General features: G+C 33.1%; 1 protein-coding gene across 1 annotated transcript in view; it reads right to left on the bottom strand.

Moving 5' to 3' along the window:
• Window positions 1-5,973: 5,973 nt before the first annotated feature.
• The window catches only part of LOC147071490 (luciferin 4-monooxygenase-like), a 32,664-nt gene continuing 22,765 nt past the window's right edge, over window positions 5,974-15,872 (bottom strand). Inside the window, exons 5-7 of the mRNA XM_085948115.1 lie at window positions 13,243-13,515; window positions 12,484-12,711; window positions 5,974-7,220 (exon numbers count right to left, since the gene is read on the bottom strand). Of these exons, the coding sequence (XP_085804241.1) occupies window positions 6,927-7,220; window positions 12,484-12,711; window positions 13,243-13,515 (795 nt within the window). The 3' untranslated portion in view covers window positions 5,974-6,926. The remainder of the gene's footprint in view (window positions 7,221-12,483; window positions 12,712-13,242; window positions 13,516-15,872) is intronic.

Here is a 15,872-nt window from a genome sequence, read left to right as displayed (position 1 = left end):
CAGATAAGTGAGATAAATACACATCACTAATTTGCTCTAATAGTAAAAATTTTATTTTACTTAATACTTACTTAATTACTTTACTTAAATAATAAAAATACTTTATAATATCTGATTGTGCGATGATGATGCTTGTATGTTAATACTCGACAACTCCATAATTCCAATGAATGTATTAAAAAATCGCTAAAAATACACCTTAATTTTACCGCATTTACCATTTGGAAACCACTACTGTCGAGCGTCACACTGCCTTTCCTTTTAGCGATAGGTAAGGGGGCCCGCCAAAGATCCTAGCCTGGGGCCCCGCTTCAGGATGTGGGGGCATCAGTCCTAGCCAGCACATTTTCACAATCTTAATAATCATTGATTGAACTACGCTGCAATCTTTGTACAAGCTGTATAGCTTTTTATCGTATGTGGAAGTCCCGTGGCACTCAAGAATTTGTGAAACCATTTGAGGCATACAATATTTTCTGGCGTGTCTAAAAAACAAGACGGCGTATACGACAGAAACGGACAGTAATGATTGTTATAACTATGACCGTTAGGCTACGCGCATTCGATTGGCAACCGCTTGTGGATGCGAGTTGTCGCAATAACTCATAGTTGAACACCCGTAGTTATAGCCTCAGCCAGGTATTCATAGCTAGACTATCTGGGTATGGATAATGTATCATAAACACCTGCTAAATTGTGTTGATCCCTCCTTTTACTCGCCGCCTTAATAACGGTTACATGTAAATTGTACGTAAAACATTTAATCATGAGCTTTCTATCGCAAAGAGATGACCGTATGCTATACGGTCTCCAATTTTAATAGATTCAATATGAACATGATTTCAATTTTCATAGCTGATTTTGGCAAAATTCATGCTTCGATTTCCATTCTTAAGAATGGAAATCTAATCTAACCTAACAAAATAATCCAGTATATCGGCTATTTTCAAAATTTGTTTGCTGCTGGCTTCCTGTAAAGTGTAAACCGGCCAGAACCGTGTTTTATTTAGACACGAATTTTATGTCAGTACTATACGACCCAAAAAGGTTGGACGGTCTTTAATATACGGCCATATATTTCCGATATAACATTTCAGCGTGAAGATACCGTGATACGGCGAACTGCATACCTACAAATTTCCGGACACGCTTAATAACGCGGTCATCAGGTGGCCAATGCGTGATTGCAAAGAATTTACTCGCATTTCTCGCGATAAAAGAAAAATAATAGAAAATAGTTTAATTTAAAAAAATAATACCTGCCAATTTGAGTTTGACTCTGTTCGCTTGTTGATGCTTAAAAATGTTTATAAAGTAGGCATTTACCCGCCATTTTTTTCATCTTCAAAGGTAGGATCATAAAGTTTTAATTGAAATATTGATATGTGATCTGGCGGATATTGTCGGTATATTATGAACACATTGCTATTGTATCGATTGAGTTTGTGCAGTGATGAATGAAATTTAAAAATGAAAAAATAAGCAGATATAATAATTAGTATTCATTCATATGCCAACCACTATAAAGATAGGAAGGAAGGTAGATTTTTTAATACATAAATATTTTTTAATTATTACCCTTCCTTTTTCGCACAAGGTGGTCTTGTTTTTCCATATTACACAATAATATAAGTACAATTTTATTATTACAATATTTTCCATTTTTGAGAGGTCTATTACCTACGAAATCAAAGATAGTGGAAAACAATACAATTTACTAAAAAAGGTCCCTGTAGCCACATTTAAAATACGAGTTTAAATACAGTTATTAATTGTTAATGTGCCACAATCTCTTCATACCCGTTGCCTCATTACTGAGGATAGTGATCACTGAAATTTCAAGCATTACCAACAACATATTTCCATCTAGTTAGAGCATGGTTAGCGCTTTGGTACTTAAAAATGCCAGTACCAAAGAAATTAGTTAAATTATTGATATCATACAATTTCCACTGACATGTTTGTCTCGTAGGATTGGATATGGTCAAAGAATTATTTAGTAGAACTTTTAAATTACACACAGTGACATCTATCTATCTCAACTGAATCAATAAATTATTACAGTCAATTTGTCGAGTTAAAAATATATAAAAACTGGCAGTGTGTGACATCATAATGGTCATATAAAAACGATCCTTGTCTGAATACGAAACAGTAAAAATATTTAACTAGCGGATAAGACAGTGATTGAGAAAGGTAAATAAAACACTTTAATTGATACAAAACCATTTAATAAAAATCCGATTTGACAATGAAGCACTAATTATCGGTAACTTATTAATAAGACAAAAATATAAATTACTATATTTGAAGCACATAACAGGCTACAAAATAGTAATTGATGGTAAATTATGAATAACCTATTTATACCTATCAATATGGTAAGACAATCTGTAATTGAAAATCTTTGGGGTTCAAGATACGTTATTGTGAATATGTAGGGCCATCATAATATTATTATATCAAAAAAAATGTATAGATATTATTAGGTATTGTATTGACTAAAATGTATTATGCTAAAAAACGTGATACTTACACCACCACAAAACGGACTTGCGCTAAAAAAAATCCACAGCCCCATTAGTCGACCTCATCACCATTATGCCATAAGTAGATAATAAAAGTTATGTTAAAATAAAATATATTATTATAAACCTGTAAAATAATCAAATTTCACAAAGATAAAACCATATCTCAAGATTCTTATTAACATAATATGATTTCATAAGTTTATTTTCACATACACTGTCCAATATTTATGGTAAAACGATAGGCTTAATTACATATTATAACATCCATATAATACTATTCCTGACGTCATGTGTTTTTTTCTTTATAAAACATTACGTAGGTATGTTTTGTATGTGTGAATTATTTCAAACTCACCAGAGCAGAGGTGGCGAACCTATGCCACGCGAGATGATTTTGCATGGTACGCAAATGTTTTATTTCGAAGAGAAAAAATATACCTACAATTTTATTATAATAAATGACAGATCGTATTGTACAAAAAATGAGGCAAATACTCTTCAAGAATAAGCATTACGTTTAATGTAAATATATTATAATTGAATAGGTCGGTCCTTATGGTTTATACGTCACATATAATATTATCGCACTAACCTCATCAGGCGACAGGAGAAGCCGCGCCGCAAAACTCTGATTTTGATCGATTTACAATGCTTGAGGTCACTGTAGCGAGAGAATGCCTCATCTGATCGGAGCAATTATACTGTCAATTTTATCTGTGTGTAACCAACCTAAGCAATACAGTAACAAATAATTTTAATTCTACCCACAAAAATGGCTGTACCGAATAAGAAACAAAAACTTGGTGGAGCTTGTATTATAGTAGTAATTCTGACAGACTGTTTCAAAATTGGTGGACCGACATGTATGGCGTAATTGAAAAAGTGCTAAATCTATACCAGTGCTATGTTCTGTGAGTGATAATATCTAGAACAGTGGTTCTTAACCTTGTTGGAGGTACCGACCCCCACCAGTTTCATATGCGCATTCACCGAACCCTTCTTAATTGGAAAAATAAAATATGATTTTTTTCAAATTCAAAACATAGGTATATATTTTACTGGTGCACAAAATGAACCGTGCATCAACATCACTGTGTTCAAAGAACAAAACCATTAAAACATGATTTTCACACAAAAATAAAAACATAATAATGAATGTTTACTGCAAATCAGTGTGACTTCTGCTGTTGCCTTTCAGAAACCAGTTCAGAAATGCGCGGCTTCACCTTGGCAAGTGCCACTCTCATGTCATTTTCGCAACAAAGTCTGTTCCTTTTCTTCGTTTTTATGTCCAGCACCCTCGAAAAGGATTGCTCGCAAAGATATGTTGTAACAAACGGTATGAAAATCTCCAGAGCTTTCTTAGCAATAACAGGGTACGTTACCATTTGTTGACACCAAAACGTTGAGAGCGTTATTGTTCTGAAGAGTTGCTGTTGAACCTGGCTCTGCTGAATTTCAATGATTTCATCGAGGTATTCATCATTGACATCTGTTAGTTGTCTCAACACTAAACGTGAACGGCTGTCTCACCCATGCTGGATATGACTTTCCTGTAGGGAAGTATCCGTCGAGAGACTTTGCAAGCTCATCTAAGTGCGTGGAAATTGCTTGTTTCAGTTCCGCGGGTACAGAAATGTCTCAGATTCCAGATACTCTTCGATCTTACTTACAGTCATCTATCAGGGGAAAGTTTGCGAAGTTATCGTTCTCTGTTCATCGTTTCCATAACGGTAGTTTTTTTTTGAAAAGCCTTCAGGTTTTCTTCCGCTTCGATGATGTTGACTCCACCACCCTGCAACTGTTGATTGAGATGTTGATTAGAGATGGCCAAGCGGGGCGTGTCATCACGAATCATATGAGTCGGGTGTGTGACTTCACTTCCGCCGAACCCCTGAAACTGACTCACCGAACCCTTGGGGTTCGATCGAACCCAGGTTAAGAACCACTGATCTAGAATATCAACATTTTTAATACAATTCTTTAAAACTATTTTTTTCTCCATGAAAAGTTGTTCGGCATGTCACACAGTCGAAAAATAATATTTGGGAAATTTTGGCATGCGTACGTAAAAAGATTCACCATTTTTATACGATAGTCAATAGGACACCGTCTGGGTAAAAAGCCAACCGTCAATTATTTATAATAGGTACCTACATATATACAAATGCCGTTTGTGGTAAGAAAATTAAATAATTTTCGTAGAATATTATAATATAATAAAGTAATTACCTAAATATGTTAATATAAAATTATTAATTATTAAATTAACCATTAATTGCCGGGAGGTATTGGCATTGCGGTACCCGGCGGGCCGCGATTTTATATTTAAAAACAAACCATAATAACATATTTTTTTGGTAATAATCACAAAGACTCGTATTTCGCTTAAGTATTTCACCACGATTCCAACATGCTGCAGTGTACGGACAATATATAAAATTTTTAATTTATTACTTTTTTTATTCAACGGATAATTCACAAGACTTAAGAATGTAACATTCTAATTATTGAACATACCTACATCATTTTGAAAACACTTCTGAGAAAATATATTATAACTAGGGTTAGAATTTTAGGTGCTAAAATGAATAATACGTAAGTACCTACCTAAAATATGTAGATATAATAGATTGGAAAACATGTTATTAAAATTTCATAATTTTGTGCTAAAAAACAAAAATAGGTGCTAAATATTTAAGTAAGTCTTACAATAAACCATATATATTTGAACAGTTTAATATATCATATAATTTATTAATTATTCACAAATAGAAAACGTTTTATTACAATAAATAAAAAAATAATGCTTCAAGTTTTCGAAAGTGAATCTTTGACGATTTGATCCTAGCAAATTTGTATACATGGAAAAACTTCTTTCCGCTTGGTTCTACAGGATGTTATTATTGCGTATGTCAATGAAACTATTTCTGAAGCAGAAAAAATTGAAACATCTAAGGCATGGGTGGCCAACCCGTGGCCCGCGGAGCATTGAGAAAATAAAAATAATATCAAATGCTGCCGCTAGATGTGCAAATTTCGCAAATTGAGATTCGATATTGGCTCGCTTGAATTTGAATTCGCGCGCGAACACGCACATATTCATTTTTTTCAATTCTCCAACGCCATCTCATCTTATGTCAGAAAGTTATATCACTGATGGCATTTTATTTATTTTCGATATAGTTAGCCACTTAAATGATGTTGATAGTCATCTACAAGGAAAAGATCAATTCATTAATAACGTGTATAATATTATTTCCGCATTCCAAACGAAACTTGGGCTTTGGGAACAAAACAGTTAAGGACAAAATTCTTTACTCACTTTCTATAATCTATAATACTTTGTTAATTTTTTAATATTTAAAAAAGTCTTATCTAATAAATATGTTTGATTCTCATTTTTATTTTATTTTATTAATATATATTTATTTTTTGTTTTGTATAATAAAAATCGATTGTGCGGCCCGGTAGGAAATTTCATTTTTAGAATCTGGCCCGGCTGCTGAAAAGATTGGCCACCCATGAATTCTAAGGCATCTGATGGATTTTCCAAAACACCTTTAAAGTCTAGTATTTTTATTAAAAACACTATTTAATTTTGTACTTATTTTTATTCCAATTGGTCCAGGAACATTTTCTTATTTTAGCAGCAGTATTGTTTAAAATATTAATTTGCTCCACTACCTAGTGACTTTGTAGATGATTCTAATATTGCAATTGTGCTAGCGTTATTGTGTTAATAAATTTTGTGTTTATGTGAAAATATATGCTTAAACCTAAAATATGTAAAAATATGTAATTATCCAAAAATATTTGAAAATAGGTGCTAACAAATAGGGCTTAAATGTTTCAAAATTGTCGGAAACAGATAGATATTTTTGATATTTTTTTGTGGGGCCACTCAAAAAAAATAATTAAATACCTAAGAATCCTAAGCCTTATTATAACTAATAGAGTTAGGTAGGTAATATGTTAATAGGTTTCGCGCCCACCTACATATACCACTATGGTAAATGTACCATACTTAATTACGAAAAAAATTAACTAATGGCTCTTATAATACTCTCTGAAGCGCTTTCTAAATTGAGCTACTATTGGCTATCGGCTTTTGTATTTTACCTAAATCAAAGTAGGTATTACTTTAATTACTAACTGACGTCACGTATCACTCCAAGATATTTTAGTGTTGTAGCTTCCTTGAACTTACAACTTAATATACAATCCTTCAAGTTCTATATATTATATTAAAAAAAAAAACATGAACCTATCAAAGATGTTGAATTGACCTTCTATAGATATTAAGTTCTTACAGTATAATAATTTCCAATACACACCAATCACTTGAATGGTGAAGGAATTATCTCATTTAGTTTAACTGTGGGGATATTCTAACTAATTTTCATCAAGTTTTCCTAAGAGGGTTCGTAATTCTCTTCGAAGAATTTTCCCACTCGGATTCTTAGGTATCTCCTCCAGGAAATGGACTCCACCTCTCAGCTGCTTGTGAGTGGAGATTCGACTTGCGACAAAGTTGATGATGTCGTTTTCGGATATTTTGGCACCCGCTTCGCGAACCACGAAGGCCATAGGTAATTCGCCAGCTGTCTCGTCAGGCTTGCCGACGACTCCCACGTCTTTAACTTCGGGGTGTTGAAGAATAAGAGCTTCTAGTTCTGCGGGTGGCACCTGTAAATAAAACAAACATATTGATTATCCAAATTGTGTTTATTTCAAACACGTTCAAGAAAACCTTCTCTACCGGACAGTGCCTAAATATAATATAAAAATAAAGGTGAAAAAATCGACTTATGGACTCTGATTAAATTAGCTGTAAAATATTTTACAATGCAGGCCTAGGGGCGGCAGGTTATATGAAAGTATGGTGAAGCAGGTAAATATGGTGAATAAGTATGGTGAGGCAGGCTGGTAATCAATTTGCGGCAAAATTTTATGGGTACGTTACAATGACAAAAGTAAATCCTCCGTGATGCCCTGCATATCGCGTCGCTATTTGTCGTAGGTTGTCGGCTATTGTTGGCCTGCTTTATTCAGTTGTATGAGAAAGCTGATTCCTTGCACATTTTTTTTATTTAATACCTCTATGATGCAGGCTCATTTGTAGCGAATTTTACTACTATGAAATTATCAAGCAGGCTATCCTTGAATGATCACGTAACAGAATAAAATGATTCGTCAAATCGCTTATTGATATAAAAATGAATCATAATTATTCATGTAGTCTATAAAACATATTATGCAGATATTACCAAGGTATTTATAAAAGATTTAGATGAACAATCACAACTTAATATGCCAAAGGATCAGTATTAAAAAGTCAATAAATAGCTATTATAAAATGGGTACTTTAATAATTATACATACATTTTAAAACTACAATGAGCTATTATATTTTTTACAACGAGTTAGTTATAATTGTTACAATAAGTGCTATGTTTTAACAGCACCTCTCTTGGCTGTGCTAACTTTTAGAGCGAGATAGACAGATTTTTCTCTTCTTTAGACGGCTAACGTATTGTAACAATTATAACACCTCAATACAGACATATGATAGACTACCTAGCGGCCGATAGCAGTCTTGTGTATAGAATATAATATGCGCAGGAGGCCCAATTTCGCAGCGTAGGTAGTGAAACTGTAAAGTAGTAGTGGTAATAAATCCATCACAAAAACAAAGGTAGGTATATTACGACTTTACTAGGAATCAAACCAGGAACCCCTGTATGAGAAACCAGTGCCGATCGCACTGGACTACGATGGTTGAGGGGCTATAAACAAGCTGTCATTCATTCAGTTTCAATTTTAATCTGCCAACGTACCTATATTAAATAATATGAAGATCGAAATTTTGTATTGCCTGTGGTAGGCATGACAACGAGGGTTAATAATTATTGCAATTTTGCCAGCATGTATCTACTCAAATATTGCCATATACTCAGGGCTAGAGATGGACCAGAGTGCACCGGAGCGCCGTTCCAATTCAAGAATTCGGCAAAATTATCTTTCCGTCTCGTAAAAAAAATAATTTGATCATCTGAGCTATATAGGCCATATTACTTATAACAGAAATTCTAATACATTTATTTTTATGAAATATACCTACATAAAATAAGATAACTATGTTAATATATTTGGAAAACTATCGAGCGCTCCGATTCGTAAAATTCTCTATCTCGAGCGCTGATATACATACAATAAAAATAAACAATGTACATATTATGAGCGTTTTGGAAACATAAATGGTAGTTTCCATTTTTGTTAAATATTGGCAAAACAATAAAAATATTTAATTTCTTTCTAATAGATACATACATATATCTTCTGAAAAACCAGTATTCGAAAATGTTGTTTGAATATTAATAATTAATTGCTTTTTAGAATATTTTATTCATGCTTTTTTTGCTACATTAAAATAAAATACTTAATAGGTATCTATGTCTACATTTATGAACAAGCTTATCTTAAAAACGAGTTTTTCAATGTATATCTAGAGTCAAAACTTTTATAATCTTGGCATGACATATATAAATGTATTATTAATCGTGTTTAATCTAGAAAAAAAAATGCTTGTGGTCTTCAATACGTTAGTAGAATGTTACATAATATATAATTTATTACTTCCAGTTCTTGCCAACTTTCAATTTTGTACACAGATTAATGGCGCCCGTACACATGCGCCGGATTTACTGCTGGCAGTACGTATTGTTGCGACCATAATACAATGCAAATGTAAACAGTTACTGCCGAACAAGTTGCAACATCGCATGCATGGATCAAAAAAAAATAGCGACTTCTGAAGTTTCACGCGATAGTTGCAACTTGCGCAACATATTGTGCGAATGCGCAGTAGAGCGATTGTTGTGAACCTGACGAGAAGAATACAAACTACACCGCGCAAGAACATAAAGAATGCACCTAACAAACATGTCTAGCTGACATTTGCAAAATGAGATTTGTGCGACAATCAGAATTTTTGTGTTAAAACCCTTTAGTGCAGGGTTGGCGAACCTATGGCACGTGTGCCAAAGGTGACACGTACGATTTTTTTGCTGGCACGTGGACGATTTACAAATTAAATTTTTATTGCATAGGTAGGTAGTATTTCCGGACTATTGACATTACATGTCAATGGCAGTGTAGACAATAATTAATGTTGTTATCGTTGGAGGTTATGTTTATTATTGGTTGCAAACAAAAAAAATATATATATTATCATTGTATTCAATTTAATATTATAAATTTATATTTTCACAAAATATCTTTTTAAGAAGAAGTAATGCAAAATGTATCATATTATATGAAATGTCTTTTTAAAAAAAATATGTTTACCATTGTTAAAATTCCTATTAGAATGACAAAATATGCAGATATTATAACTAAAAACAAATAGTTACAAGATAAAAAGAACTTTTTATATACTTACAACGTTTTTGTATATAAAAATTGTTGAATCATATAAATTTGACTTGAGTAGCTTAAACGATCAAAAAAAATTGTACTTGATAGAAATAATACTGAAATGTCATTTTGACATTCATGTTGATTTCTATAGTAACGCACGTATACATATATTAATAATTTAGTTGCTAGGACCCTAGACCCCTAGCAACCAATAATAATGGATTGGATTACGGATTTCCTCCGAAATAACTTTTCATACAAAACAGAATTAACTGAAAATGAATAAAGATCGCTAAAAGTATTAAAAAATGCATTGGCATCGTGTTCTGATATATTCTAAAAGTTTCAAATGTCTAGCTAGTCGGGAAGTTAGTTAAAAATCGATTGCAAGATTTATAGCGGACAACCAACCACCTGACAAATAAGAATACGAGATAACCCTACACTGCATACTGATGCCATTTGGCATCGTGATATTTTAATGCAAATATTAATAACCCCCACTATTATTTCGTTTTTTAAATATTTTAGTATTTTTCATTAGTAAATGTTCTAATTATATAGTAGTACAGTTAATTAACAGATGTCTCCAACTTAATACCATTCTTAAAATAAATTCTGACAGAAGCGAAAGTGGTTGTACCTGAAATTCGCCTGTTTCAAATATACTTTTTAGCCAAAGAAAGTCCATTCAAGAATATAAAAAAAATATTTCGTGATACATTCAGGTATGTACTTTATGATTTTATTATAATTTTTATGCTGAATATCAAATACATAGAAATAATTGGAAAAATGTTTGTGATGCCATTTGGCATCATCATGCATTGACGTACTTGCATGCATTCGCAGCATCATACAGCATGCATTGACGTTCAGTGATGAATTGGTTCTCAAATACTTATTTCTTTTCTAGAATGCATTCCAGAAAACGAGCATTAACTAACAGAGAGATTGATGATATTTTGGAAATATGGGACTCTTCAGAAAGCATTGATGGCCTTGATTATTCCGATAGTGATAGTGATGTTGAGCCAAATTGTCGACCTGTAGAATCAGACAAGAGTGATCATGAAGAAGACGTAGATCACATTTCTTTGGGTACTGGAAATAGGTTAGACTTCCTAGAGAAGATCCAGCATACGATAGGCTATTTAAAGTCAGACCGTTAATCACACACTTAAATGAAAAATTCACTCAAATTCCGTATAAAAAGTACTGATGTGTGGATGAACAATGTGTTCGACCAAAGCTAGAAATTTTATGATACAATACATACCTATGAAACCAAAGAAAGCGAGCTCAAATGTGGTGGTGAGACTCTGCAGAAATGTGCCAAGACATCAAAATTTCCAGCTATATTTCGATAACTATATAGTAATTACGTCAATCCAATTATTAACTTATCTGGGAAAGGAAGGATAACATAGCCTTGGCACTGTTAGACGAAACCGGATTACAGGATGTAAGCTTCTAAATGAAAAGGTTATTAAAAAGGCAACTCGTGGCACTAATTATGAATCTGTCGGTACCCATGATGGTGTTGAAATATCCAATACAGCTTGGAAGGACAATAAAGTAGTGACAATGCTATCAACATTTGCCGGTGAGATTCCATTTACTTCTGTAGCTCGCTTTGATAAGATCAAGAAAATAAGAGTTCGTGTGCAATGCCCCCACGTGATATCTGAATATAATAAGCATATGGGTGGCGTCGATCTTCTGGATAGCTTCTTGAGTAAGCAAAAAATCAAAATGAGAAGCAAAAGATGGCCGATGAGAATTTTTTACCATTTACTCGATCTGACGTCGGTAAATGCTTGGCTTTTATATAAGAGGATATACATCGAGAAGGGTAAACAAGAAAAAACACTTCTTAGTTTATATAAATTTCGCATCGAAGTTGCAAAATGTGCGCATCAACTTCTAACTCAGTTTTTAAAAGAGGTCGGCCAAATGGAAATTCTTTGACTCCTGAACCAGTGCGAAAAAAGTCAAAGTCATCCATGCTCCACCCGAAGATATACGACGAGATAACAAGTTCCACTGGCCAATGCACATAGATAAGCAACTTCGATGTAAAGGATAAGGATGTACCTAGTGGGTATTCCAGGACAATGTGTTAAAAGTGCAAAGTTGCATTATGTTTTAACTAAAGATAAAAACTGTTTTAAAAATTATCATATTTTTTAAAAAAATGTTTTTCAATTTACACCTTATTGCATGCAGATGCCATTTGGCATCATATTGTTTATTTGAATAAAAAAATACAAAAACTTATTATTTTTTTTTTTTAATATTTTTCCCTTGACTTTTATTATAATTCACAACACATATATTTTTTTCATCCAAAAAGAAAATGTCATGCATTGTAGGGATTTATTAAGAAAAACGTTGTAAAATGACCACATGACAATACCAATAATAGATTTCCTTTTTCGAGAAGATAAGTTTCCAGTGCACTCTCAAAAAATCACCGGCCACTCTGAATAAAAGGTGTAATTTTATAGTTACAGTTGGTAAAAATTACCTGAAATCCATTGTATTTAATAAGTTCTTTCAATCTGTCTACGACGTAAAAGAATTTGTCATCATCGTAATAGGCAACGTCGCCGCTGTGAAGCCATCCCTCGGAGTCAAATATTTGATTCGTCGATTCAGCATCACCAATATATCCTTGCATCACCAATGGGCCTTTGAAGCAGAGCTCACCCTCCTTATTAGGTCCCAGAGATCTTCCGCTTTCAATGTCAATAACCTGAACAATGTGTAAATAACGGTTAACATATTTCTGTAGGGAGATTAAACTAAATTAAAGTAGCAACAATCCGTCTTTTTTTAATTTTACATAAAAAACCTCTAACTTTCAAAGCCCACTGTGAAAAAATAAAAATGGCAGTCACCACAAGGAATAACATTTAAAAATAGTTCGTGGGTAGTAGTTGGGGTGCTAGACCCCATGCTTGAAAAACGATTCCTCTGAAATACTCTTTTTAGCTTTTGAATACGTATTTTCTGTATGAAACCGTTCACGCTATACTAGAAACGTGGATAGGTCTACTAGTAGCACGTGGCGCACTCACATTCACCAACCACTAAAACTAAATTAACTAACTGAATGAATCTCATATAGTTTTTAAAATGTGAAAATGTTTGTGATTTTGTCAATTGTAATGTGAGAAAGAATAGCATGACGTTTACCACAAAATTAAATAATTGGTTTTAGTAACCTTTTTCCAGATTCACACCATATATTTGGAAACTGTCTTTTTAAAGAATATTTTTTTACCTTGACTTTGGTCCCCGGAACGACTTGTCCACATGATCCATATTTCACACAAACGCTTCCATTGTGAAGGACCGCAAATGTGGTCTCAGTCATACCATATCCCTGCTTAATATTGGAGACTCCTAGTCTCTCCACCACGGCATTCTGCAACTCTTTCGAAAGTGGCGCAGCCCCCGACCAGATCTCTTTGAGGCTCGTCAGGTCGAATTTGCTGACCAACGGGTCTTTTGCGAGGAACACTATCAACGGAGGCACGATGAATGTTACCGTCACCTGTCGAGGTTGATTTCATAATAATGTTAGTTGGCAATTAATACTTAAGGCTATATTATATACTTCAGCTGAGGCATGGTCTAAAAAGATCGTGACTAAGCGATGCTCGGATTGTGCAAATGACGCGAGCCGAACGAAATATAATTTGTCATATAAGATCAACATGCGTCCTTTTAATGTTATATTTATTTTTATATTCGTAATAATACTAGTATATTCATTGACATATTTTCTTTTTTAATTACATGCGGAATGTTTTTTAGTCATCTTTACACGATTTAAGAATATATTCCTCCGACGTTATCACAAAACAAATAGACGTGCTCACACTTCGACTATCAGTCTCCGATTAGCGACGACATCGAAATTTAGTTCCACCTACTGTTGAAAATTATTTGCCGTTTCACTTATGTATGCTCTTAACCATGGCGGGCCTCCAGGCTAGGATATTTGGCGCCCCCCCCCCTACGCTAAGATTAAAGGAAGTGTGACGCTCTACAGTAGCGTTTTCAAATTGGTGTTCAAAGTAAAATTTTAATTTTAAAATTTAGTATATTTTTTGTATTGAATCCACTGGAATTATGGAGTTGTCGCGTATCGACACACAATTAAAAATTCCATCGCACAAGCACATATTTTAATATTATTTGAATATTATTGTGTTACAATAGCGTCGCAGGCGACTTTTTTCCTATTCGAGCAAAATTTGCGATGTGTGTTTATCCCACTTATCTGGTCAAACCGCCACACCGGGCCCTCTCTGAGCTCGGGCCCCAGGCTAGAGCCCTATCAGCCCCCCCTTTGTGGGGGCCATGCTCTTAACCCTTCACAAGTTTGTTAAGTTTCAAGTCATTATTCAAATTGGCGTCAAAACTAAAAACATCTGTTTTACGAAATGTATCACACCTAGTGCTCGATATGGACCGGAATGCACCGGAGCATTCGTGAAATCCTTGAGATTACCGCTGCGTTTCGTGGAAAAATTAAACATAGCACTCCGGTTGGGGAATTATTCTGATCTGTTCCATGTCAGCTATTTTCTGGTATTTTCGGAGGTTAAGCCTGAATCTTACGTAAGATTTATAGAAAAACTATTTATATAATTATGAAGCTTATTCATCGGCAAATATTTATGTTAAACATTTGATAACTGCATAAAGTATTTTTATGACGTAAAATAATATTCTTTGGAACCTTGAAATGTAATAATTGATAACGAAGCCATATTTTTGTGACATTAATAGACTGTGTTGATAACCGTTTTTTCCACTAAATATTATGTCAAAACGTTTATTATAGATAGCTTTAATGTTATCAAACATAATGTAGTAAAATATATTCAGTATAATTATAATATTTGCAGTTTCTGTTGGCTCTAAATCTAACGGAATCGACTGGATATTTTGTTATTAAAATATGCGATAATTATAGACATTCCAAATAATCTAAAGCTACGTATCAGAAGGGTTATCATTAATCATTGAATAAATGATGAAATATCTTGTTAAATATAAATTTATAATACTAAATAGATACATTTTAAAAACAACCATTTCACGAAATATTTGACCAACTCGATGGGACGTCAGACCGCCTGCAAATTTGGCGTTAGATGTATGGAATCTTTAGCTGGTGCTATTTTCACTTCATATGACCAAAAAAATACGCCAATCCACGAATATTGTATAAAAATATGTTTATAAAAGTGAATGCTACAAATTGAGCACAAAAATAGGTGATACAAACATAAATTCGGACAAATTATTCAAAAGGAAAACATATTTTGACATTTGAGGACAAAACAAAAAAAAATCTGAAGAAATTTGTATTTGCGTCAATTCTACGTTATGTCATACTAAATCATACATTACAATTTTTAACACTGTTGCAATCTATTTTGCCTAATATTGCAACATAGCAATCAGTTTTCTGTCCCTTTCTATAACTATCTCCCTCTACATTCAAAATAATTATGATTGTAGTAGGTATGTATTTTATAAATTGTGATAGATTTTATTTTATTTCAGTGAAATATATCAGGTCGTCCAGTATTGCCATATCTACTAAAATATTATTGGATTGATATTTTAGTAAATAATTGAAAGAAGTTTTTCACCATTTGTATCTACTATTAGTTTTACTATTTTTATTTAATAAATAATACACATGAGGTTTTACGAATTTCACATTTGTTATTAAACATACTTACATAATTTAGAACACCTCAAACACATCGCGAAGTAAAAATATCTATATTTTTTACTTAGCCAAATTATGAATCTACCTAGGTTAGGTACCTACTGATATTTATATTACAGAAAATTTAACTTTTACTAAATTATGAATTTGCGAGATTA

The sequence above is a fragment of the Rhyacophila brunnea genome, unplaced genomic scaffold (genome assembly GCF_057557595.1).
Source record: "Rhyacophila brunnea isolate RB1 unplaced genomic scaffold, BYU_Rbru_1.0 scaffold_20, whole genome shotgun sequence".
Classification (NCBI taxonomy): Eukaryota; Metazoa; Arthropoda; class Insecta; order Trichoptera; family Rhyacophilidae; genus Rhyacophila; species Rhyacophila brunnea.
This window is presented reverse-complemented; position numbering and strand designations above follow the sequence as displayed.